At 38.7% G+C, this 25,499-nt stretch overlaps 1 protein-coding gene and 1 long non-coding RNA gene across 2 annotated transcripts; both read left to right on the top strand.

Annotated features, from left to right (window-relative positions):
• Positions 1-320: 320 nt before the first annotated feature.
• Tdrd15 (tudor domain containing 15) lies at positions 321-8,751 on the top strand. Its single transcript, XM_008848976.2, is given in 5 exon segments — positions 321-4,511; positions 4,514-4,550; positions 4,553-5,902; positions 5,905-6,534; positions 8,713-8,751. Coding segments are annotated over 4 exon segments (5,817 nt in total). The 3' UTR covers positions 6,144-6,534; positions 8,713-8,751.
• Positions 8,752-8,789: 38 nt separating this feature from the next.
• Positions 8,790-20,023, top strand: LOC115066856. The gene is made up of 2 exons (XR_003846299.1): positions 8,790-8,866; positions 18,856-20,023. It is a non-coding gene; the product is annotated as an uncharacterized LOC115066856 (long non-coding RNA).
• The last annotated feature ends 5,476 nt before the right edge of the window (positions 20,024-25,499 follow it).

The following is a 25,499-nucleotide window of genomic DNA, read 5'->3' as shown; positions in this document are numbered from 1 at the left end:
CTGAGTTTAATACCTGGAGCCCACACAGTGGAAGGAGAAAACTGGATCCTATGAGTTGACCTCTACAAACACACTGTGGCTCATGTGGAGGTATACACACACACACACACACACACACACACACACACACATATGTGCATATGTGCATGTAAGCACACACACAGAGGCACACATAGAGAAGCACACATAAATGTTAAAGTACACATATAGAATTATGTTTAAAGCTTATATTACTTTGAGCATTTATATAAGGCTAATTTTATGTAATTTTGACAGTCATCTGTCCAAAAGCTAATTTTCACTTATTTGCTTTCTAGAAAATGGATTCTGCATCTTTATCACCAACAGTTTTAGTTGCGGATCTGACAGTATTACACATTGAATGTCTTCCCAAGGATATTCTTGTGAAATTTCAAGGCAAAAATAATAAGGAAAGCCAGTTTGACTATCACATATTACAGAGGGAAATACAGTATATTCCCAAAGTGAAAGGTAGTGTGGATATTGATGAGTTTTGTTTGGTGGAAGAAAAAGTAACCGGAGAATGGCAGAGAGGAAGAGTTGTGGAAAAGAAAAATGAACTCTACACAGTGCTCCTGATCGACCATGGAGAAGAGCTAAGAGTTGATAGTACTCGGGTAGCTTCAGCTTGTGAAAAGTTATTTGAGCTCCCACCACGAGTAGTATTTGGTATTTTTTCCAACATTCTTCCAGTTGGAGAGAAATGGTCTCCTAAAGCTTTGAATTATTTAAAGTCACTAGTAGGAATACAACTGAAAGGTTATGTACAGACTGTTTTGCCTCTTCAAGTGATTCTTCTTGAAGTGCCAAAAATTATATCTGAGGTCCTTGAATTACAACTAGGAAGATTTATTGATAGAGATACATTTCGTCTTATTGTGGAAATGTTGAAGCAATTCCCTCAGCAGATGCCAGACTCATTACAACATAAAAGACCAGAATTACCACTAAGTAGTAATAGTACTTTACCTCATGTTCAACATGTCTTGGATAATTTCCAGCAGTACTTGTTAGTAGGAAGTTCGGGCAGTGTAAAGGTATCATCTGCTCTGAGCCCTGGTAAATTTTATTGTCAGTTAATTAAATGGATTCCAGAGCTAGAAAACCTGACAGAGTGTATGAATTTGCATTATGATATGATCAGTCAGGAAACTAGTCCCACGTGTGATAATTTTGGACTATTTTGTGTTGCTAAAGGGATGAATGGACAGTGGCAAAGAGGAATTCTTCAGCAGCTCTTGCCCAATAATCAAGCAAAAATTTGGTTCATGGACTATGGCAATAGTGAATCCGTACCTTCAATTCATGTAAAGAAATTAAAACAGGATTTTATTTATGCACCATTGTTTTCATTTCCATGTTCTCTGACATGTTTATATTGTCCAGACAGAGATGCAAGAAAACGTCAACTGACTGTATTTAAGCAAGCCTTACTAGGACAAATAGTATATGCCCACATTGACTGGTTTAGTAAGGATGAACGTTTGTATTATGTGACATTACAGTCTCAAGAATCTGGTATTGATTCTAAGTGTCTGCTGAAGACTGCAGGCACACAAATACTGTGTCCTGTGTTTGATTCAAGAACATCCCAAGCCTTGAGTGAGATAAGTGTTTCTCATATAAACAGCCTTGGAGTTGATAGTTTTGTTGCAAATGTTAAGCAGTTGTCAGGTGTTCTAAATAAGAAAGGTGATTTAGAAGCAGGTTTTCCTATTAAAACTTTAAAAATGGAGCTAGAGACTACCTATATAGCTTTTGTAGTAAATGTATTGAGCCCATCAAATTTCTGGGTACGTATTAATGAACATCAGAATGAATTCCAAGATATAATGAAAAATATAGATAAATTTTATAACTCACTTGAAAATGATGAGCTAATTCTGAAAAACCCTAAACCTGGATTACTTTGTTGTGCCAGACATAGCAAGAACAGATGTTTTTACAGAGCTGTCGTCACTGAAATAAATGATTATCAGATTAATATTTATCTCCTAGATTATGGAAGTACTGACTCCATACCATTTTTTGATGCAAAAATTTTGCTTCCAGAATTTTGTGAGCTGCCTTCTTTAGCCATGCACTGTTCACTTGCCCATATATTTCCTGTTGATGATTTATGGATACAGGCAGCAATTGATTATTTCAAAAAAATAGTTTTGAACAAAGCAATTTTGCTTCAGGTTATAACAAAAAAATATGAGAAGTACATGGTAAATATTCAGAGTATGGAAGCATCAGAAACTAATGATGTTGTCTCTCTGATGCTACAAACGGGATATGCCCAAACTTGGGACATAGAGCCAGATTTTCAAAAATCTGTAAGTGAATATTCAATGTTAAATTCAAAATCTGTAGACACAGTTAATATTAAAAATGCTACTGTTTCCATCCTTGTTGAAAGTCCTAAACCTAAAAAATATTCATATAAGATGAAACAAAAAATCCCATCTTGGTATAAGTTCTCAGATTTTAGAAGTCCTTCTGACTTGTTCTTTGGACTTGACTCATCACAATCTTATAAGGAATATGTGTTCAAACCAGGAAAACGTCTCAGAGTCAACTGTTCTTATTATTATGGCCCAGGTGACTTTTCATGCCAGCTTCAATGTAAATTAGAAGACTTAAACTTAATGATGGAACAAATTCAAGATTATTATAGCATTCATTCTGAGCCATATCAGTCTGGGCACATTGCTTGTGTTGCTAAGCATTCTAAAGATGGGAAGTGGTACAGAGCTGCTTTTTTGACTCAAGTATCAGAACAAGAAGCTGAAATAATATTTGTTGACTATGGCAATCAAGAGAGAGTTTTAATTAAAGATCTTTGTGCTATTAACCCACATTTTCTTGTTTTAGAAGCCCAAGCCTTCAGATGCTGTCTTAACTATTTAGTTGAACCCATTAGTTGTAAACTATTATATTGGACAGCAGAAGCATCCAGAAACTTTTGCAATTACATTTCTTCATGTAGAGGATTGTTAACTTGTATTGTGTATGCCTTAGTTCTTATACACCCTAGATGTTTATGTAATTTAGTGGATCTATACTCATCACATACTAGTGCAAATGAATTTCTCCTTCACTGTGACTCTATACAATACAGCAAGTTATCGAAACCACTCCCATTTTCAGTTAGTCTTTATACTTACTATTATTCTTCCTTTGATATAAACATTGGAAGCGAAGAAGATGTGTATATTTCCCATGTGTACAGCCCCCAAAAGTTTTATTGCCAGCTTTGTAGAAACAATAAAGATCTAGAGATGCTGGAGACAAGAATCACAGAGATGATTAGCCTCAAAAATTGCCCTAAGTATGATTGGAGCAAAATGAGATTATGCGTCTCTAAATGCGTAGAAGATGGTCTCTCATATAGAGCCTTAGTGAAGCCAACGAAGTTATCATCTGACCCTTGTGTTTACTTTGTGGACTTTGGAAACGAGCAATTGGTAGAAGAAAATATGTTGTGGGCCATTTCTGATGAGTTTCCAGAGCTACTATTTACACCTATGCAAGCAATTCAATGTTTTCTGTCAGATCTTAGAGATATAGATATTCCAGGAGAAATCAATAGGTGGTTTGAAGACAATTTCTTAGGAAAGTCATTAAAAGCTGTAATACTGTCTAGGGAATCTGATGGTCAGCTTGGTATAGAGTTATATGATGGGTGTCAACATATAAATCAGACAATAAAAATGTTACTTAGTGTTTATGGAAAAAAACATTCTTGTCAAGCAGGGCGCATGGAAAAGAATCAGAGATGAAACAAGACAGTTGCTGCTCTTTTGAAGGGAAACACAGAAAATAGCTATCACCATAAAACAGTAAACAAAACTAGCCTGGCAACATATTCTGAAAAGGAAATAGATCAATTAATAATTACCCAAAGTATATATGCCAAAGTTTTGAAACCATCAATTTGTTGTAAACTTGAACAAAAAAGTGAAGAAGTTCTTGGATGACAAACTTAAAAAAAAAATAGAAGTGTAAAATTTGTCCCTGGGTCTGCACATATTCTCGAAGAAAATGAAGCGAGTTCCAAATCAGGAGATAAGGTTTCACGGTCATTTATTAGAGACTTAAATCAAGCAGATTCACAAAGCCCAGGTATACTTGTTAGACCACAGATCAAAGAGCTGCCTCAATCTCACCTGGACTTTAGTACCCAAGATAAAGGATGTGTATCTGATATCAGTTATCCAGACAGTTTTCATATTCCTCTTGCTGAGAATGAAAATGAAGCCATTAGATATACAGATGCTCTAGATGAAAGAAGAGCAAAGAGACAGAATTCAGGGAGCCCTCTGGTGAGAGATCTTGTAGAATACTCTCCTGATGGTGCCACGGACACAGAAGTTACTAAGAAGGTCCTGCCTGATGCTTCTTTAAAAGTGAAGATTTTTGACCATGGCAAAACTGCAATAATAAACACTTGTAAAGTTTATACACTTAACAGGGAATCCTTAAATTCTCAGCTAGGAATCTGTTCTGTTCTGTTCTGAATGGAGTAAAATGGAATGGGCAGCCACTGAAACGTAGAAAAGCAAGATTGCTGATTATTTTGCCTCAGGAATAAGTAACAAAACAGTTTCTTGTGAGTTTTTGAAAAAGCATGGTCACAATTTTGAAGTAAAATTACCTTGTAGTGATAAATGTGTCATTAAGAAATTGCTGAAGTGGTCACCATGTCCGAAACTACAGAGCACAGTATTGTAAACATCTGAGGTTGTCTCTCAAAAGGTTAGTCTTTGTGATGACAATGAAAGGAAGGAAGGAAGATTAAATGAACATGAAGGTTCCGTGACCCTTCAACCACTTGTCCAACAGCTTGTTAAAATTCCTTCTCAACCTTTAAGACCTGGACAACTAGAAAAAGCTGAAATATTTTTCATTTAAAAGACTGGAAAATTTCATTTGATATTACCAAAAAATCAGAAAATGTCAGATTTGGTAGTAGTTACCGAAGAAGATAAAATTTTCTCCTTTTTATCAATGAATAATATTGAAAAGGGTTTAGAATGCTTGGTGACATCTAAACAATATTTAAAGTGGTACCAATCAAAAATAGAAAAGCAGTGTGTGAGTGAGACAGCACTTGTGCTTTTAGTAGATCGTGGGAGGTATGAGGTAGTACCTATAAGCAATACCGGGGAGCTTAGCAATGAAATCAGAAATGTTCCAAGACAAGCCACACTTCGAAAATGGATTTGGTTTGAAGATTCTAAGAAAATTCCACTTGAGTTCACTGTGTGCTTAGTTGCTTATTTGGAAATGAGCATCCTTTTTTCGGAATTATTTAGATTATTCTTGGGATTAGAAATTTTGATAGATAACATGTTGATTTTGAAATATTTAAATGTGAATATAGTTCAGGTGGGAGAAAACAAACTGCAGTCTTCAGGAGATAGCTTCTCTCTAGAACCTCAGATTCTCGAGTGTCCTTGTGCAATACGACCATTTACTTGGGCACAACTTCTAAACGGTTGGCGGTACAGCAGTATTGCCACTGCTGTTTCTGATCCCTCAGACTTCTATGTTCAGTTAGAAGATTTCTTTGATACAATGAAGCACATCTTTATGCTGCTTTCAGATCTACGAGAAACCTTACAAACATTGCCTCAAGAGCTGGTAATTCCTGGTTCTAGTTGCTTGTTCAAAAATGAATTGGAAGATCAGTGGAACAGAGTAGAAATTTCTGAAGTTTCTGATAAGCCTTTACTTCTTGTGATGATAGACTATGGATTTTCTGTTTGTGTACCTTATTCATATGTAATAAATCTTAAAGTTGTACCTGAGAAAACTATGAATTTGCCAAGTCTGAGCTATCCATGTGTCCTATACGGTGCTTTATCTGTTCCAGGGAAGCACTGGAGTAATACAATTTTTTTCAAGATTTCCTAAGCAAACGAGGCTTAGTTTTCCAGTTTAGGTCATCTGATTCTGAAGTAAAATTTGAAGTAGATGTCATTCATGAGAACAGCAGTTTAGCCCAGGTGTTAATTGCATCTGGTGTTGCAATGTACTCCAAGGATGTAGCCCATCCTGATGCAGTTACTGATACTAGATCTGCTGAAATTGCATGCAAACTACGGAGGAATCCTATTTTTTCCCACCATTAGATCAAAATTGCTACAAAAAAGACAATGTTAATTATAGCACAGATAAACCAAACCAGCAAAGAAGAAACCTATAAAGATGAGAAAAGTCTATGAGTCTCTTAAGGAAAAACCACATTAGTAAAAAATTTCATCCTAGAAATTTAAAAATGAGAAGAGAAGCTGACGGTGCTAAACTGAGTTTCCACAGCACCTTCACGTTTGAGTTGTATGTAGCAGCTTCGTGTGGGGAGCTACCAGATCGTTTGAAGAACAACACTGATTGCTTTGAAAATACTGTTGAAAATCTACCAATTAAAGGAATCCAGGAGAAGAACAATACAGTGGACTGAAAAGAAAGCAACAGTAGAAGCAGTGGGTGTTAATGTGAAAACCATACCAGAATACTTAAAAAGTAAGTAGCCGCATTTTCAAAGTCAAACCTGTTTTTAATTTTTTCTTCTTTTGTTTTTTATTTAATGTCTATTAGTGTTTTGCCTGCATGTATATATGCATGCAGTACCCATGGAGACCAGAAGAGCATGTCAGATCCCCTGGAACTGGAGTTACAGATGATTGTTAGCTGCCATGTGGGTGTTGGAAACTGAACCTGGGTCCTCTGCAAGAGTAGTCAGTGTGCTTAACTGCTGAGCCAACTCTCTAGCCCCTAATTCATTGTTTTTATTGCACAAAATTGTTCAAATTAAAAATACCATATCCCAGACAAAAAAGTCCTACTAGAAAATCTGCATGGAGCTGGGCATGGTATCTTGTGCCTGTAATCTTAGCACTTGAGAGACAGAGGCAAGGGGATCACCTGAGCCTGGTCTACTCAGTGAGTTCCATGCCAGTCAGAGTTGCATAGAGAGACCCTGTCTCCACAAATAAACAAGCTAGCAAGCAAACAAACCAACCTAATAATTTATACTATAAAACAATGTTTTCTTATCTTGACCTTTTCTTGGTGTGACCTTATCAGATTCTAATAAAAGTAGAGATTTCCACCACCATATGCATGCACACATACATAACATTTACAAATTATGTTAAGAGTCTCACAAAACTCCTGAGGTCACTAGATTTCAGGTTGATAAATCTTCTTATCATTAGTGAGCTCTTGGGCTCATTTTGAAGGATCAATTTTCTAGTATGTATTATTTCATAACAGATAAATTATACCTTCAGGTTCTTTTGAGTGTGCTTCTAGCATACTGCTGAATCAGTTAAAATTTATAGAATAAACTTACTGTAGCATAATTTTTCTTAAGCCATTTAGACATAAAATTGGTTCTAAAAGATTATTAAATTTTTAATATTTTATGTACTACTGTCTGATTTTGCTTATGTACATTATATTCATTTTTTCTACGGATTAGTTACTGTGCATTGTATAGGCTATAATGTCTCTCCTTGATGAATGTTCATTTCATAAATAATGTTTGTCCTATATTTCAAATTATAACTCACATCATCTGATTACACTCTTTCAGTGAGTGGAAATATCTTTTTAAAAAACCGATTCACAGTTACAAAGAATTTTATTTGAACTGAAATTTAGAATTTTTGACAGTGACTTGATGAAGGCTTTAAACTTTTACTGTTTGCCTTCTAACTTGCAAGTGTTTCATTCCTGCAGCAGTGTGTGTGGCTGTTACAGAAGTGAGTGATCACAGTGTTCCAGGCACTTTGTTGTGGGTTGCACACAGTATCACACTGAATACCTACCACAAACTATGAAGTCAAGTTAGTATGAGTTCAAGTGGCGCCTAATGATGTATGTCCCACTTTGTGAGAATTATATCTACTTATTTAGAAATAAAATTGGAGTTTATTAAGAAAAGATTTTAATATAGATTTAAGAGTGGATGTTAATGGAGAAATAGAGTGGGGCACTTAGGAAAGGACCCCTTCAGTGGGATGTGCTGGCATCTGACTGTGCCCCTTCCAGCACTCAGAGTGCAGAGACGAGAGGGCTACAGCAAATTTCAGGCCAGCCTGGTTTATAGGGCCAGCTCCAGGTCAGCCAGGGCCACAGTATGAGACCCTGTCTCAAAAACAGAGCAAAACAAAATAAAACAGACTAGTCATACACACTCAGGTGTGGGTGTGAACTTTTCTAGATGGAGTGACATCTGACATGTACAGGATCCTGGTGGCTTCTGAGGCTACATTGTCCAAGGGGTTAAATAAAAATGTTTGGAGTAAAACCAAAATGGATTTGTTTTTATTTAAGTTTCTTCAGTGAAGAGGTTACTATACAGGTGTACTACACAGGTTAGCAGGGTGATAAACTACAAACTTGGGTCAAGAAAGTTAGGGAAATCCTCATCATGCAAGGACCATGTGCTGGATGGCTTTAGTTGTCAACTTGATACACCTGGGTAGAGGGAGCCTCAGTTGGTGGATTGCCTCCATTGGACTGGCCTGTGGCCACATCTGTGGGGTACCTTCTTGATTACTGAGTGATGTGGGTGTCACCCCACTGTGTGGTGCCACCCCTGGGTAGGTGGGCCTATGTTATTCAAGAAAGCAGTTGAGCAGGGGCCAGGGGAGCAAACCATTAAGCAGTGTTCCTCCATGATCTATGTTCCAGCTCTTGCCTCCAGGTTCCTGCCCTGAGTTCCTACCTTGGGCTCCAAGATGAACTGTGACCCAGGAGATGTAAGACAAATAAACTCTTTCCTCCCCAAGCTGTTATTGGTCACAGCAATGGAGAACAAACTAGAACAGACCACAAGGAAGTCAAGGTACATGTTTTAGTTTAAGTATCATTAATAATTTTGTAAGATTTTCTTTTATTTTTACTTTTTTCATTTTAATGCTTACTTTTCTATATGCTTTCATCTTTTATTCTTTGAGAATTTCAAAAATATATACAATGAAATATCAGTCACAGCTAGCAGCAATGAAAAGTGTCTGTCTCTCGCCAGGGACGGTGGTGAACACCTATAATTCCAGCACTCAGGGAGAAGAGGCAGGTGAGTCTCTGAGTTCGAGACCAGCCTGGTCTACATAGTGAGTTCTAGGCCAGTTGGGGTTACAGGGAAACCGTCTTAAAGGGAAAAAAAAGGAAGTAGAAGAAGAAAGAAAAGAAGAGAAAACTCTAAATCACTTTAGAGAGAGGGTAAAAGAAAGGATAAAGATGACTGGGGGATAATGCTGAGCCTGGTGATGCAGGCTTGGAATCTCAGCTACTTGGGAAACTGAGGCAGGAGGTTCAAAAGCTCAAGGCACATATAAACTACAGAATGAGTTCAACAGCATCCTGGGCAGCTTAGTGAGTCCCTGCCTAAAACTAAAAATTAAATAATAAAAGGGCTGGAGATGGAACTCAGTGGTAGAGTGCTTACTCCAAATGTATAAGGCTCCGGGTTCAACCACAACACTGCCAAAACAAAAACAAAAAGGCAGCACAAACAACAACAACAAAACCCAACAACTATTGGTGAATAAAATTTCACGTATCTAGAGAGTAAATAAACAAAAGACAACATTGAAGAACGTGGTTTGATTAATAGCCAAATGAACTTCTCAATACAGAATCAAGAGTTATTAATGTTTAGATTTACCCATCTTGGTACAATCAAGAGCATCTTGATATGGGGGACTACTCATGTACAACTTGCAGCCTGATACAGTTTTCTTCAAAAGGGAAGTGGGAGGGGCCAGGGAGATGGTTGTCAGTAAAGTGCTTACCTTGGAAGCATGAGGACCTGAGCTGGGACCATCCCCCCACCTCAGCTCCCAGATAAATGCAGAGTGCGATGGTGAACATCTGTAACCCTAGCTCAGGGGTTGGGGGAAGAGGGAGGTGTAGACAGGCAGACCGTGGGGGTCCCATCGTACAACCAGCCTGGCAAAAATGGCTACCTCCAATATCAGTGAGAGACCTTGTCTCAAAAAATAAGGTGGTGAAGTTCACTGTAGAGGACACATGACATTAACATCTGGTCTCAACACGTGCACATATGAGTAAGTTCTCACGTGCACAGCTCATATGTGCATGTGAATATACCACACACACACACACACACACACACGTACACATACACGCACGCACACACGAAGGAAGAAGAGGCTAATCTAACATTTACCTTTGTCTTAAATAGTCCTAGATTGTCCATATTTGGGGAAGCTTGAGTAAGTAAGCAGAGGCCAGGCATGTTATGGTAGGAGAGTGACTCCCGCCCGACCCCCCGTACCCTCCATAGGTATATCTACAGGAAAAGGAACAGCAGGAGTGAGAACAAAGCATTCGCCAAGTTATCATCACCCCTGTATGGATAAGGCTTAGTGAAGTTAAATATCTCCCTCCTAGTAAGTAAGGAACTGAGAAGTTAAACTCAGATGTTTCTGATTGCTTATGTTCATTATTTAAAGTGCACTTTGTAAAGTAATGATATATAGGGCCTGGCGGCACAGGCCTATAATGGCAGTCAATTGGGAAGCTGAGGCAGGAAGATAAGTTCAAGGCCAACCTGGAAACTTATTGAAAGCCTATCTCAAAATGAGTAAAAGGAGAGTTAAGTAGGCAGGTGTGATGGTCTTTACCTGTGGTCCTAGCATTTAGGAGATAGGAGCTGGAGAAAATGGAGTTCAAGGTCATCTCAGCTGCAATAGTGAGTTTGGGGCCTTCTGGGCTACATGAGATCTTGTCTTAAAAATGGCACCCCCCCAAAAAAAATAGGGAAGGAGGGAGAGGCAGGGGAGAGCTCTCAGTGGGAGAGCTCACATGAGGCTCAGCATGTGTGAGGTTCTAGGTTCAGTCCTCAGTACCACAATACTTCAAAAGAAAAAAGGAAATGCAATTTAACTACTTAAGGAAGATCTTTAAAAATGATTATTTTTGAAAATGCCATACACGAATATGATGCATTCTGCTCATTCTTTCTCCCACTTCTCTGTTGTCTCCCTCCCACCTCTGTCAACCACCCCCTCCATCCCTGTTCTCTTTGTCACATTCGTGACTTTGTTTTGGTTTTATGACTCACTGAATTTAGACAGGTATATTAGTTACTTTTCTATTGCTATAATAAAACACCATGATCAAGGGAACTTATAGAAGAGTTGATTTGGCTTATGGTTCCAGAGGGGTAAGGGTTCATCATGGCAGGGTGGCCTGGAGGCAGGAGCAGAAAGCTGAGCACTCACATCTTTAAACATGTACAGGAAGTAGAGGGACAAGCTGGTAGTGGGAATGAGGCTTCTGAACTCTCAAAGCCTACCCCCAGTGACGTGATTCCTCCAGCATGACCATTCCTTCCTTTAAGTTCCATGACCCTCCCCAAATAGTGCGTGAACTGTGGACCAAGTTGTCAAATACTTGGAGATTATGGGGGACAATGTTACTCAAACCACCACACCAGGGCCATCTATTTTCTACTGAGATATTCAGGAAGATTCAAAAAAACTCTTGGCCATCAAAACATACATGTTGTTCCTTAAATGATGCCTTGTCTTTCATACACATACACATATATAAAAATAAAATAAGTGGTTTTTTTTGAAACAGGGTCTTTCTGAAGCCCCAGCTATCCTGGAACTTGCTATGTAGACAAGGCTGGCCTCAGTCTCCCAGAGATCCACCTACCTCTGCCTCCCAAGTGCTGGGATTTAAAGTGTGTACCTCTACACCCAGGCTTAAAATCACTCTTTTAAATAGAAGCACAGAAAAAAAGTCTTAATGCAATACTATAGTGGTTACAATCATGGAGGTTTCTATTCTAAAGATAGGATTTATGATAATGAGACAGTTATAGTTCTAATTATGTAAATGTAGTAAATAGAACAGCCTAAATATATTCATTGAACAACATACCTCTTTCTACTTCTTTGTTGTGAGACAGCCTCTCACTAAGGGGTCAGGCTGGCCTTGTACTTGCTCTGTAGTCCAGACAGGTCCTGACTGGAGCTTGCCTTCCTCTCTTGGCCCTGTGAACACCTGGTTGTCTGGCTACTTTTAGGTTTTTTTTTTTTTTTTGATCTTTTTGAGACAGGGTCTCCCTGTAGCCCCAGATGTTGTGGAACTCACTATGTACACCAGGCTGGCCTTGAACTCACAGTTTCACTGTAATCATCCACTGCCTCTGGTTCTTACAGTTTTTCTATCCCTCTGTTACACGGTGGTTCCTGAGGTTTGGGAGGAGAGGTGTTATATGGATGTCCCATTTAGATTTGAGCATTCCACAGTCTCTTGTTCTCTGCATATTGACCAGTTGTGGGTCTCTGTGTTAGCTGTCATCAATTGCAAAAAGAAGCTTCTCTGACTATAGTTTGGAGATGCACTAATCTATGGATGTGGCATTGTCAGTAGGAGTTGGTTTAGTGCTGTTTAGCAGAATAATAGCAGCGGTTATCCCTTAGGACCTATGCTCTACCTAGCCACAGGCTCTTGACCTTGTTAGTGATGTCAGGCATGAGTTCCACCTTGTGGAGTGGGCTTTAAGTGTGTGGGAATGTGTATCCTGGGACTAGTTCTTCAGGGATACCAAAGGGACAAATTATATCTCTATATCTATCTATCTATCTATCTATCTATCTATCTATCTATCTATCTATCTATCTATCTATCTATCATCTATCTATCTATCATCTATCTATCTATCATCTATCATGTGCACGTGTTTGTATGTATATGTACATATATTTAATATTTATACCCATTTTATTTTTGATCGTACAAATTTTGTACCATTTCTTTTCGGTATGGATTTCTTAGAATAGAAAGTTTGAGGGAAGGTCTTGAATACAGTTCACTCATACAGGAGTGGGAAGAAGTCAAATGTTCTAGGCCATTCTTATTCCCAAGTTCATGTATATCCTGATAAATACCTAGGCATTTTACTAGAAGGTTAGGAGGAATACTTTTAGTATAGCAGGACACTATTTTAAATTTCATTTTATTTATTTATATTTGTTGTTGTATGTATGTGTGTGCATGTGTGGCAGTGTGTGTGTGTGTGTGTGTGTGTGTGTGTGTGTGTGTGTGTGTGTGTCTGTAAAGGTCAGAAGACTTTGGGTAGGTGTGTCCTCTGAAAGAACTAGCACTTAACCCCAAGAGACTCCATAGGCAGAGGGGGAGACAGTCACCCCTCCCACCCACTTGGTCAGTTTCAATTGCATGAGGGAGAGGGCGACAGAAAGTCCCCATCTTGGTAGGATACTGGTGGTGGCAGAGCTGAGATATAGGGGAATGATCACACGGGTGGTCATACCTTTGTAAGTGACCCTCTCCTGAATAGCAAAAGCTTTGTTGGCAAGCCCAAATAAATATCCTTACTTCCCAAACTGTAACTTAGAGGGACATTATGTTGGTCTTGTTGGTTGGGTATAGGGACAGCAGGACATGGGAACTGAGAGAGCACATGTGTGGACCTCCCAGGAGAGAACTGGGGGTTACAGAGGAGAACTTGTGGGAGTCAGTTCTCTCCTTCCACTGTATAAGTTTTTGGACTAGAACTCAGCTCCTCAGGCTAAGTAGCAGGTGTTTTTACCTGCTGAGGCATAAACACCATGGTAATGATTACAGTAAGCCTATTTCAACAGCATCATTTCTCATTCTATCCTATCCCCTTGCTTTGGATTTCCTCTTTATAATAGGTTTCAAACTTTGGCATATATCAGATATATTGGAAGGCTTGGCAAGGTAGATACTTGGGTCCTGTTGCAAGAGTTTCTGGTTTAGTGGCTCTGGAATAGACCTGGGTTTTTGGATGATGATCATGCTGGTCTGGAAACCACACCTTAAACACCATTCTTCTATGTGACAGAGAAGTTGTTGACTTTAATATGGGACACCATTCTGTTCACATTTTGCTCAACCATCTGAGCAAGTTCCTAGAAGCTTCATCTCTACTTAATCTAACGTGTGGCAATTACTTAGGATCATATAACTGAAAGTGTTCACTGGATCCTGTACACATATAGAATATGCAGTGCTTTAAGAAAGGTAAAAGACCAAAAAAAAGGTAAAAGATGTAAGATAGTTGAACAGATAAATCATGAATCGATGTGGGAGGTTTCTCTCAAAGTCACTGAGGACATGCTTCAGTCTTAGATTATGAACCATCTAAACATGCGAGATTCACCACATGGGCTCAGGGGTTCCACATAAGTGTCTAGTAAAGTGTATTATTAGTATTTATGGATGTTCGTTTTGTTTCAGTGACATGAAATGTTTTTCTTAATGTTGATCATATACTTTGCACTAGAGGTTTTATTTAGTGTGTTAATGTTACAGATTTTCTCCAAGCATCTTTTCTGTGAACTCACATTGATTAGCGAAGGACCTCAAATGGTGATTAGAACTTCTTCATTTATGGGCTTCTGAAGGAAGATCTGGAAGAGTCAAAGCATTTAGTGATGTTAGATTTTATTTGATTGGTCTGTTTTTTTCTGCTAATTCCTCTCTCATTTTCTTCTATATAATATAGGATTATAAAATGGATTGCCACAGTCTGGGAGCCAAATTAGGAAACTGACTGAAATTCTTATTAGTCCAAATATGTAGGATTTCAGTTTGCTTTTAGTGCAGTGCATCACCCTGTGTTCTGTTCCTTCAGTACTTCTGATATTGTCTCTCTAGGCCAGTGAATCTCCACTTGGGTCTTAAGTTCCCTTTATAATCTTAAATATTAGTGGAAATCGAAAAGGAGCTTCTATTTATGTGCATTATGTCAAAGTTACTATGTTCAAAAATAAAATTCAAGACAAAATATTTATTAATTAATTAATTTCTTGTGAAATACCAATACCAATCTAATTATAACATGAATAGCATAAATCTTTAAAAATATGTGAAACAAATGAGTGATAAATGGCATTGTTTTAGATTTTCATGTTCTCCATAAGGTCTGGCTTAGTAGAGCATAGCTGGATTCTACTGCCACCTTATGCATCCAGCCTGTTCCTGTATCATTTATCTTGGAGTTTCTGAAAACTCTATTATACTCATGAGAGAATGAGAATCAAAGACGCAGGTGGCATCCTGCAATTATTATGACAGTAGTTTTATCTCACAGACATCCGGAACAGATTTGCGGGATTCAATAGTTTACCTAGATGGCTGCTGTACAGGACTATCCTCCAAGTCAGACAGATGCTGTCTTCCTGAACTCAGCCGTGTCTATTTGTGATGATCATCACAGCTGGGCTTATTGACTGTTGACATTCCCCCATAGAAGAAAGGGCAGGGAGAGTCAGGGGACCTTCACCTGAGTGTCTTCTCACACCTCTCCTCAACCTGTGATGGGAAATTCAGCCCTTAAATGCATGTGGCATCATGGAAAGTTGGAGCACATATATTGAAGAAGACTAAGGGAGGGGCTTTCTCTTTATGTGACTTTGGGGAAGTCATAATCCATGCTTGGGTGAAGACTTTGCTGTGTAGCTTGAGGGGGGAACAGTGACACAACTATAAGTAACCCCTTACCCATTGCTCTGTAAGTAAGCCCAATAAATTGATTGGTTTCCCAGTGAGCAATTTGGTGTAATTGTATCTCTCTTTACTTTTGAGACCAAAGGAGGAGAGGGTGAACATTGTTCACATCTGTCTCATGGGGAAGGAGTTTTAGGCACAATGACTCTTTAAGAATTGCCACTCCACAGAGTCAGTCCATCTTCTGAGCAAGAGAGAAGTAATTAGGCATTTGTGGTCATTGTTTTAATTTATCTCTATAGAATATTAATAAATTCTGGTAATTATAAAAATCTCCATGCATAAGACCTAGACAAATTCAATCAGACCAAAGCCAGCATAGAACTGGGGAAATGGGAAGGAGGCCACAACTTTGGCGGTAGACTATTGGCATCTGTTTACTGCTGGATGAGGGAAAGTTGATCTTCTTTAAGGGAGTTACACTACACAGGCTAAACTAACTCCAGGGATACACCAAGGGACATCTGGGTACACAAATTAATAGGCCCTAACATATTTGACAAAATGCATAAAGTCCTTTGTGTGGGCTATGGGGAGTGTGCAGATAGGAAATGGGGGCTAAATATGATTAAGATGTATTGTATGAAACCCACAGAAATTCAATAAAATGTATTAAAATAATAATAAAACTCAACTGTATTTTCAGTATAAAAAGCTCCATCCACTCTTCCTTTATAAAAACAACATCTCTCTATATGGTATGCTCTTGGAAATGTTACTTCAGAATGAATATGGTTACTTCTCATTCTTCATGAAGGCTAAATATGATTAAGATGTATTGTATGAAACCCACAGAAATTCAATAAAATGTATTAAAATAATAATAAAACTCAACTGTATTTTCAGTATAAAAAGCTCCATCCACTCTTCCTTTATAAAAACAACATCTCTCTATATGGTATGCTCTTGGAAATGTTACTTCAGAATGAATATGGTTACTTCTCATTCTTCATGAAGATTATGTCTTGGATGATGGATGGATGGATGGATTTATTGAAGGATAGGTAGATAGAAAGAACACAGAGAAGAAGAAAAAATTGAATATGGTGCAGGAAACTTTTATATTGAATGCAAGAGAGCATGTCCCTCCCTCTAAGTCATCTCCTGGCATTATTTCCCCAACTCAAAGCGGTGGAATTAGGCAACAACTAATTTACCATCATTTCCATTGCTGTTCCATAGTCTCCCTTTGAATTTTGTTTTGTCATCTTTGATTTTGTGAGTTAGTTTGATATGGTTTTCAAAAGCATCACAGTGGATCTAAGTGTTGCAGTCCCTGTCTCCTGCTTTTGTCAACATGGCTATTGACAACAACATTTCTTTCTCCTTTGCCGTTTTCCATGATAGATCCATGTGGAGGGTTTTATTTTCTAAAAGTAATTGTCCCCACCTATTCTTCAAAGGACACAGAAAATGGATGGCATGAGACTCCTGAGGCTGGTTCACACAAGGGTATGCACGTATGTCTTGTTCACAAGAAATTTGGCTTATGCTGAGCACCCCTATAAGAAGTCTTAGCCACCTAATGTTGCCATGCTGCCAAAAACACATGCCACATGGAAAGGACATGTGTAAAGCACTGCTTTTTTATTTTGGTTTTTATACATCCAGCTTATGTCTATTTTAGTCTCCCTAGACAAGACTTAGACATTGTTGAGCTAGGAAAAGCTAACCCTGCTGTGTCCTGTCTGAATTTCTGCCTTACAGAATGTGTAAGCATAATTTTACCATTAAGTTTGGAAGTTCTTATGTGGAAATGATAAGCTCTCAGGTGTCAGTCCTGCAAATGAGATGTTGCCATGAACTTTGCCCTGAATGATGAGTGGGCAGAAACTGGAAATTTAAGAAGTCTCAAAGAGGTGGTCAGGGAGTGCTTTAAAGAGCTTGAAAGTGTGGGTAGGGTGCCTTCATTATACACAGTAGAAGAAATTTAGCAAAATTCCTACTGCCAAAAAATGAAAAATCAGAAATGTATAAATGAACTAAACGGTAAGACTAAAGGGACTTCTGAGTGAAAGATAACTGGTTGTAAATGGTGTTTCCTATGATAAAATACAGAATAAGGAAATGAGGTGTATTAGCCACTTTTTTGTTGCTATGATAGAAACACTGACCCAAGCAATTTATAGAAGGAAGAGTTTATTTGAGCTTACAGTTCTAGGGGAATTACAGTCTGTTATGGCCGGGAGGCATGGTGGCCAGAGGTGGCTGGAGCAGGAGCAGCAGAAGCTAAGCTCTCACATCATCATGCAGGCACAGGAAGCAAGAGAGAAACTGGAGATCTGGGAAGGCTTAAGAACTCTCTAAGCCCATCCCCAATGACGTGCTTCCTCCAGGATAGCCACACCTTCTAAAACCTTACCAAAACAGCACCATGATCTGGGGACAGAATGTCCAAATACTTGGAGCCTATAGGGGACATTTTCATTCAAACCATCACATGAGGCTTAATATTTATTATTAGAAAGCCTTAGATACAAAGACCATAACTTTTTGAACTTAAAAGAATTATTCTTAGCTCTTCAAGATGGCAAAATGTTTTCTTTTAAAAATTTGCCCCAAGTCAAACAAATCAGTTCCATGTTGCTGATGGGAAACATCTTTAATTAAAGGTAAGATTTGGATGTGATTATAAAATGCTTTCTTAAGACTTTAGTAATACCTTAGGTGGTTTTCCACAGTCCCTTTATTATTGGTCTTTGTTTTTTTATGACAACGTTTCTAGATGTAACTCAGTCTCAACTTGAACTCATGATCCTTCTGCCTCAGTTTTCTACCTGCTAGGATTACAGGTGTGTATCACATGTGCCTGGCTCACAGAGCTTTTAAATAGGCAAAATAGCTATTAACAGACACACAGCCATACTTCTAGTAGCTCCTAAGAGTGAATCTACAGCAAATAAGGACTTGAGGTGTGAATCTACAGCAAATAAGGACTTGATGTGTGTGTGTGTGTGTGTGTGTGTGTGTGTGTGTGTGTATCATGAGTGAAATTGTGCCAAAATTTACAAATTGGTAAAAACATTAAGAGAATCCTTTTGGTTCTCCAAGTTTTGTTTCTGAAATGTGTGAAGAATGCTACTCAGAGGATAGCATGAAGGAAGGATGACTTTGGAGATGAAACCAAGAACCTAGTAAGTAGCACCTAGAGCCACAGAGAACCATTTCCAGGGAGCAGGACTAAGGTTTAACTCAGGAAGTGGCAATGTGCTTCTGAATTGTGTTGAATGCAACTGTCTGCTCCATAACTGTGCTGGATATTTGCAGACTAACCTGCCACTTTGCCATTTTGTCTTGTAGGTCCTTAGAAGAAATGGACTTGAACATCTGGAGATCCCAATATGCAACTGGACTTGACTTATTTTTATTCTATTTTATGTTATTTTAGGTTTGTTGTTTTTTGAGCCAGGGTCTTGGCTATGTAATCTAGGCTGACTTCTACATGCCCTAGACTTGTCACAAAATTTCAGTTCTCTATTTTGGTCCTCTTGCTTCTGCCTCTTGAAGGCTGAAGTTACAAATGTGTGCTACCATGGGTCATAGACTTGACTTATACTGTGAAACCCCAAACTTTGTCCTGATGTCATACTGAAATGAAACCTTGGGCACCTTGGACAGAGTATAACGTTGACTGCCCACAGAAGGATAGGAGTTTTGTGTGTGTGTGTGTGTGTGTGTGTGTGTGTGTCCAGGAGGTAGATTGTGGCAAAGTACATCTTTCAATAATGTCACAGTATTTCCCATTTTTACTCATTCTTATCCAGTGTGACAGATTATCTTTCCCTTGGATTGGGGGAAGCTTATGACTCCTTTGACCCACAGTATAAAAGTACCAGTAATGTGATGTGAACTGACAAATCTGGATCATAAGAGGTAAAGAGTTTTTACCTTATTTTCTGAAATGCTTGTATTTAATACTGTTGACCATTGTTTGAGAAACCCACTACCTAATGCAGCCAAACTCTGAGAAACCCAAGTCATATGTGGAGACTTGGCTACAGGGACTTCTGTCAACAGTACCAGCTCCAGCCAGTTGAGTTGTCCTCATTGAGGCTGTGAGCATGGTATGGGACAAGCCAATTCCATCATGCCTATTCCCCATATAAAGGATTCATGAAGTTGATAGAATAGTTGTTTCATACAGGAGTCTTTGAGGTAGTAATTGGAGCAAGTGTGTAACTTATAAGCCTCTGAAGGTTCATTTGCTCTGTTGGTAATAGAAAAAGAGACTTGGTAATGAGTAAAGTATGAGCTTCAGTGAAAAATTTTGTGACATAAAATTTTAGCTGCCTAGTGGCTGTCTTATTTAATTACCTGACCTTGAGGTAATAAGTCCTGTGGATCTGTCTGAGCTCTAGATAACTGACATATTACTGTATACTAGTTAGCACTAGTTTATTTATGACATTTCATTTGATTTGTCTCATGTTCTCTTAATTTAAAAACCTCAATAAATGTGATTGTTTCATTTTTGCCTCCATATTTTAAACATAACAAGATAAATGCATATTGATTTACTGAATATTAAGAATTGTTTTCTTTTTAAAGAATATTTGATGACATGAAAAGCTAAAATATCTTAGTAAATATGAATGCTGTTAAAGATACGTTAACTACTTGCCTTTTAATAAAGCCTACAGTTTGTCTTTAAGGAAATTTATTCATTTCCTGGTAACTTATACATCTAATAAGAATATTATCTGAGTCAAATATACTTGAAATAGAGATTATAGATAAAGAAGCAAATTTCCCCAATAGTTAGAAAGAATATTTCTATAATTTAGGGGAATTTTGCTGACATCTAGTGGTATTTGCATCTATATGTTAAAATTCCATTTAGCTCTCTCTGTTTTTATTTTTATTTTTCTCCCCTCCCAAACTCTTCCTACATTTCCCCTATGTTCCCCTTAATTTTGTGACCTCTTCTTTATTATTGCATACACACATGTGTGTGTATGCATTGTTTTATGTAGATACACACATATGATATGTATAGAGGTGAGAGCTTGTGAAATTTCCCCCATCCATGTTGCCATGAATGATAATAAGTGTTGTCATTATGTAGATCTTGTTCAGGAAACCATATTTCTGAGATGCCACGGGTGCAACTTCCCTATCATATCTAGAAGACTCTGTCTAAGCAGCAGACACCCAGGTCTTCTGAATCTTACACTCTTTCTGCCACATCTTTTTCAATGCTTTCTGAGCCTTAAGTGTAGGGGTATCAATTAGGACTAGGCATCCCACATTCACTTATTATCTGCATTTTGACTAGTCGTGGATCTGTATAATAGTCTCTACCTGTTGCAAAAGAAAGTTTCTCTAATGAGTGGTGAGAGCTACACTATCTGTGGATATAAGAAGTATTTAGAATATAGATAGAAATAAATACTGGTTTAGGAAACTGGAAGCAGTAGGTTCTCCTCTAGTCTGTGACCTTTCCAGCAATGTTAGTTTGCTAGGTTTATGGTACCAGGAATGGAGTCCCTTCTATTTAATGGGCCTTAAGTCCAGTGAATCAGCTGTCAGCTACATAGATAAAAGTGTCATTATTGCACAATTAGGAATATTTTACTGGGCCAGTAATTGTTGTGAATCATAGGCTTTACAGCTGGGGAGGACTATTGACTGCTTTTTCTCCCTTGAGAGCTTGCATAGAAACTTCTGATACTATGAGAGTTAGTCCTTAGGGAGGAGGCTTCCAAGTCAGTTCCATCTCAATTTCTTCAAGTCATGTGTCTGAAATGTTTAATAGCTTTGGCAATTGGGTCTTACTGTGAAGTTCTGGAGTCAATCAAAGGTGATGACAATAGCCTATATTGTTTTGAGAGTCTCTTGGATTATTCTGACTGACAGCTTAATGGGACTGGGATTTTTGTTTTATATTGTATGACTAAACACACACACATTTTGTGGAGGGTATAGGGAGGGTAATATGGAAGGAGGAGGAGGAAGGAGATATTAATGTGGAGGTGTTAAAAAGTCATAAGGAAATGTATTATTTTATAAGCTCTCTCTGCTTTTCAAAAGATTTGTATGTGTGTGGGTATGTCTCTGTTTGGGTATGTGCACATTCGTGTGGTTGCCTGTGGAGGCCAGAAGAAGGGCTCACATCCTCTGGAGCTGGAGTTGTAGGCAGTTGTGAGTCACTGGATATGGGTGATTGGAACTGAACACTAGACCTCTGAAGGAGCAACAAGTGCTCTTAACTGCTAAGCTATCTCTTTAATCACCTCCCCTCCTTTTTTTTGGCATTTTTGAGGCAGGGTCTCCCTGTAGCCCCAGCTGTGCTGGAACTCACTATATAGACCAGGCTGGCCTTGAACTCCTGAGAGCTGGGATTAAAGGCGTGTGCCACCACGCCTGGCTCATCTCTCTGTTTTTGTTAGTCATTTGATAACTTATTTTTCTTAATTTATATATACATATATATTTCAATTAAATGGCATTGTCATGTGTCTAAAGTGAAGTTAACAGGGTTTTTTGAGGATGTATGATTATAAAAATATATCCTCTTAGCTTTTCTCCACGTGCACAGCGTGCAATGAATGAGTGAACATATATCTATGTGAACAGGAAGTTCCTCTGACAAGCCATGGTCCCACCACCTTCCCATGCTCTTTGGAAGGAGTCAAGCCCAATAAGGGGCAAGGCTATGGAGACATAAGCCAGGAAAACTACGAAGCTGCTCTCCCACCATTTAGTGTGGTTGTTGGGAAGCCATGGGACTTATGTTTGGGTGTGGCCTTTGAGTACAGCCATGAATGGGGTAGTCACCATTTTTGGAATAGAGCATGGGGAAAGATGAGGCAGATGCCCTGCCCATCTTGGGGGCTCCTTACCGGGGCTAGAGGCACTTGGACCGGTGAGAAGGCGACAGGGAACACATTCGGAAAAAGGGGTGGAGTTGCTGCCATATTGAGCCTGGCCAGGCCAGCAAGTGAGGGGGTGGGGGAGGGGGTGGCTCATGCATTTCAAATATGGAAAAGGAAAAGCCTGTAAGAATCCATGTATTTGTAAGTTACCCCACCCAAATGTCATATAAAGTATGCAAAATCCAAATAAAATGTCTTATGTCAGTTCATTAATCTGTGTCAGGACTGGGAGACCCTGAGAAAAGTTGACAAAGTTGTAAATATGTACATGTACAACATGTATCACAAAATGTGATAGGTATGTATGTGTGTGTTGGGAAGTGATTACCAAACTTAAGCTAATTAACATATCCCTTACCTCACATAATTATCTTCTTTTTCTGATGGGACCCTTTAAGATTCACTTTCTTAGCAAATTCAAGGTTGTATTATTAGTGTATCAATAAGCCCCATAAATTGAACTGGTCCAGACTATAAAATTGTCTAGTCTATCTGTTGGAGGACCTACTTTTCCAGTCTCACTGGTGAATTACCTGGTGATAGAACCACTCCCAGGAAGATGGGTTCACCTTAAGTTATACCTGGTGTGTTAATTAGGTAGTGAATATTTTCTGCCTGGAACTAGCTCAGACTCCAGCAGAACTTCCAGACCAGCCACAGCCATGTAGATTTCTGTAAGTCTGTCCGCTTTCCTGAACTCTTCAGGAAAGCATAATTTCTCCTTTTCTTCTTCATGCCTTTCTTACTAAACATGCTTCTTTAAGGCTTTGGGCTGCCCTTAGCATCTTGTGTTTCTTCACTTTTTCTCTAAAGCTTCCTTCTCCCAGCCATGTGGCTGCCAGTCAGCCACTGGTGTGACCTCTATGCAGGCTCCAATCCTGCATGGCTTTCATGGCTTTCTTTCCTTCTTCCCACTAGTCACCTCAGGGCAGCTGCTGAGATTACCAGCTCACCTGCTCTGAGGATTTTTCTTTAAGATTCTAATAAAATTGTAAAAGGTCCTGTTTGGGTCCATTCTTAAATTCTTTTATGAATGAGACTAAGAACCCTCTAGGGAACCCTCTTTCTCCCTGTTTCATATTGGTGACCATGAAGGGACCCCCAAAATTCTAATAACTTATTTGGTGGTCCTGCAGAGATTTGCAAGAGCACACTGAATTTGGCTCTTAAGCTATCAGGTGAACCCTATCTATTTTGCTATCCTACCTCTGGGTGTTTAGGCTTAGGCTGAAGAGGTTGGGTGGCTTTGGTGGAACATTTAATGAATTTAATGCTGCTTGCCCCATGGACAAACAGAAAAAACATTTTAAAAGCCATTTTTTTCCCCTGAACTTTTTCTCAGGCAGAGGAGCTCAAAATTTTGATCTTAGGCCCTGTTGGGCGCCAAGAAAGCTGTGCTCAGGCCATGTGGTCCTGAGGCGGCTGCTTTTCTAACTAGATCTCAGCATTTTAAATTTCAGTGTATATGAAAAGTCAGGGGCTGTGCTTGAGACATATGTTTTAAGAGCAACAGCACAGTGATTTATGTGCTGGACATAGCACCCCGTTCTTTCTGCTGCCTTCATGAGTGTCTTTTCCAGCATAGTTTGTATCTAGGAATGAAGAGATCTGGAGAACTTTGCTTGGCATTACAGCTAGTATGGTTGGTGAGAGACATGGATTCCTTTGCTTTGCTTTTCTGTTTGGGACCTATATATATATATCTGAGGGTACTTTCTCCTTTTATATCAAGTATAACTTAACTTGGGTGCTTTGTAAAAGTAAAAATGGTTGCTGTCTAAATGTAATCTAGGAAGCATGTGAATCCCACAGGGCTTGTATCCTGGTGGGGGATGGGCTTGTTTTATTATGGGACTGCTCACTAACATGGTCATGTGGCCTGGTCGCCATCATGGCTGCTGACCTCACCAAGAGGGAGGCAAACATGTGACCTGGTCTCCACCTTGGTTGATGACATCATCAGTATGGGGACAGTCACATGGCTTGGTTACCATCTTGGACAGTGACATTTTCAAAATGGTGGTGACCTGTGTGACCGTGCAGCCATCATAATCCAACTACATGGTATGATTCAAAATGGCGATACCCAAAAACCTACTGGTAGCAGGGATACCTAGGAGTTCCCTGAACTGCAGACATTTAATCATATGTCCTAATTCTCTTGCAATTTATTTTTGCTTTGGTTTCTTGATGGAATCATAGAAAAGCAATGTGTTTCTATGTCAGGCTAAGGAAGTAATGCCAGATCTCCACAATGGGAGTTTAGATTATAATATTGTTTGGGCCTGTTTCTAAAGGGGATTACTTTGATTTTTAACTTCCTGTATGGTATATTTACCATTTTTTTTAAAAGATGACTTTTAAGTTTTTGCATTGTTTGAAACATTTGCAGATTTTTAAAAAGGAATTAATTTTAGGTTTTGACATTGTTTGTATGACATCTTTACCTAGTAGTTTTAAAGAATTTATTTGGATTTTAACATCTTTTATATGGTATATTTGCTGATTTTGAAAATGACTATTTTGAATTTTCACTGTTTTGCATAGTATATTTATTAGTTTCTAAAGGGAACTTAAAGTTTTTCTAGCCATATGCCTTCAAGACTATCCAGGTACAAAGGGAGCTGGCACCTTGTGATGACTAGACTTATGAAGCACATGGGAATTTGCTGTACTCCAGGGCCAAACCTTACAAAAGACAAACTGCTACCAGCACATGGTAACAACAATGGGAGGTAAAAAAGGATAGCCTACTTGGATGGGAGCCTTAAGATTCAGCCTCCACTGGTCTTAATTCCTCCCCTTTCTTCATTGTGATTCTAAGCCTGTTTCTCTCTGAAATAGAGTTATTTCCCTCTCTGATGCTCAGTTGCTGTATGCTTGCTTCTGTTCCTGCCCATCATTCCCTGGATACTTTCTAGTGACAATGTCATGGACAGACTAAAGGAAAAGAGTATTGTGATATTTTCTCTTTGCAAGTTCTTTTAGGTACCATTGTTTTCTGTGTTCCTTATTCTCCAGGTTATGGATACTTAATCCAAGATTATGTATAATAAATTATAAAATGTT

The sequence above is a fragment of the Nannospalax galili genome, unplaced genomic scaffold, assembly GCF_000622305.1.
Source record: "Nannospalax galili isolate Female #2095 unplaced genomic scaffold, S.galili_v1.0 scaffold1191, whole genome shotgun sequence".
In the NCBI taxonomy this organism is placed as follows: Eukaryota; Metazoa; Chordata; class Mammalia; order Rodentia; family Spalacidae; genus Nannospalax; species Nannospalax galili.
Note: the sequence above shows the minus strand (reverse complement) of the source record. Positions and strands in the feature narration are given on the sequence as shown.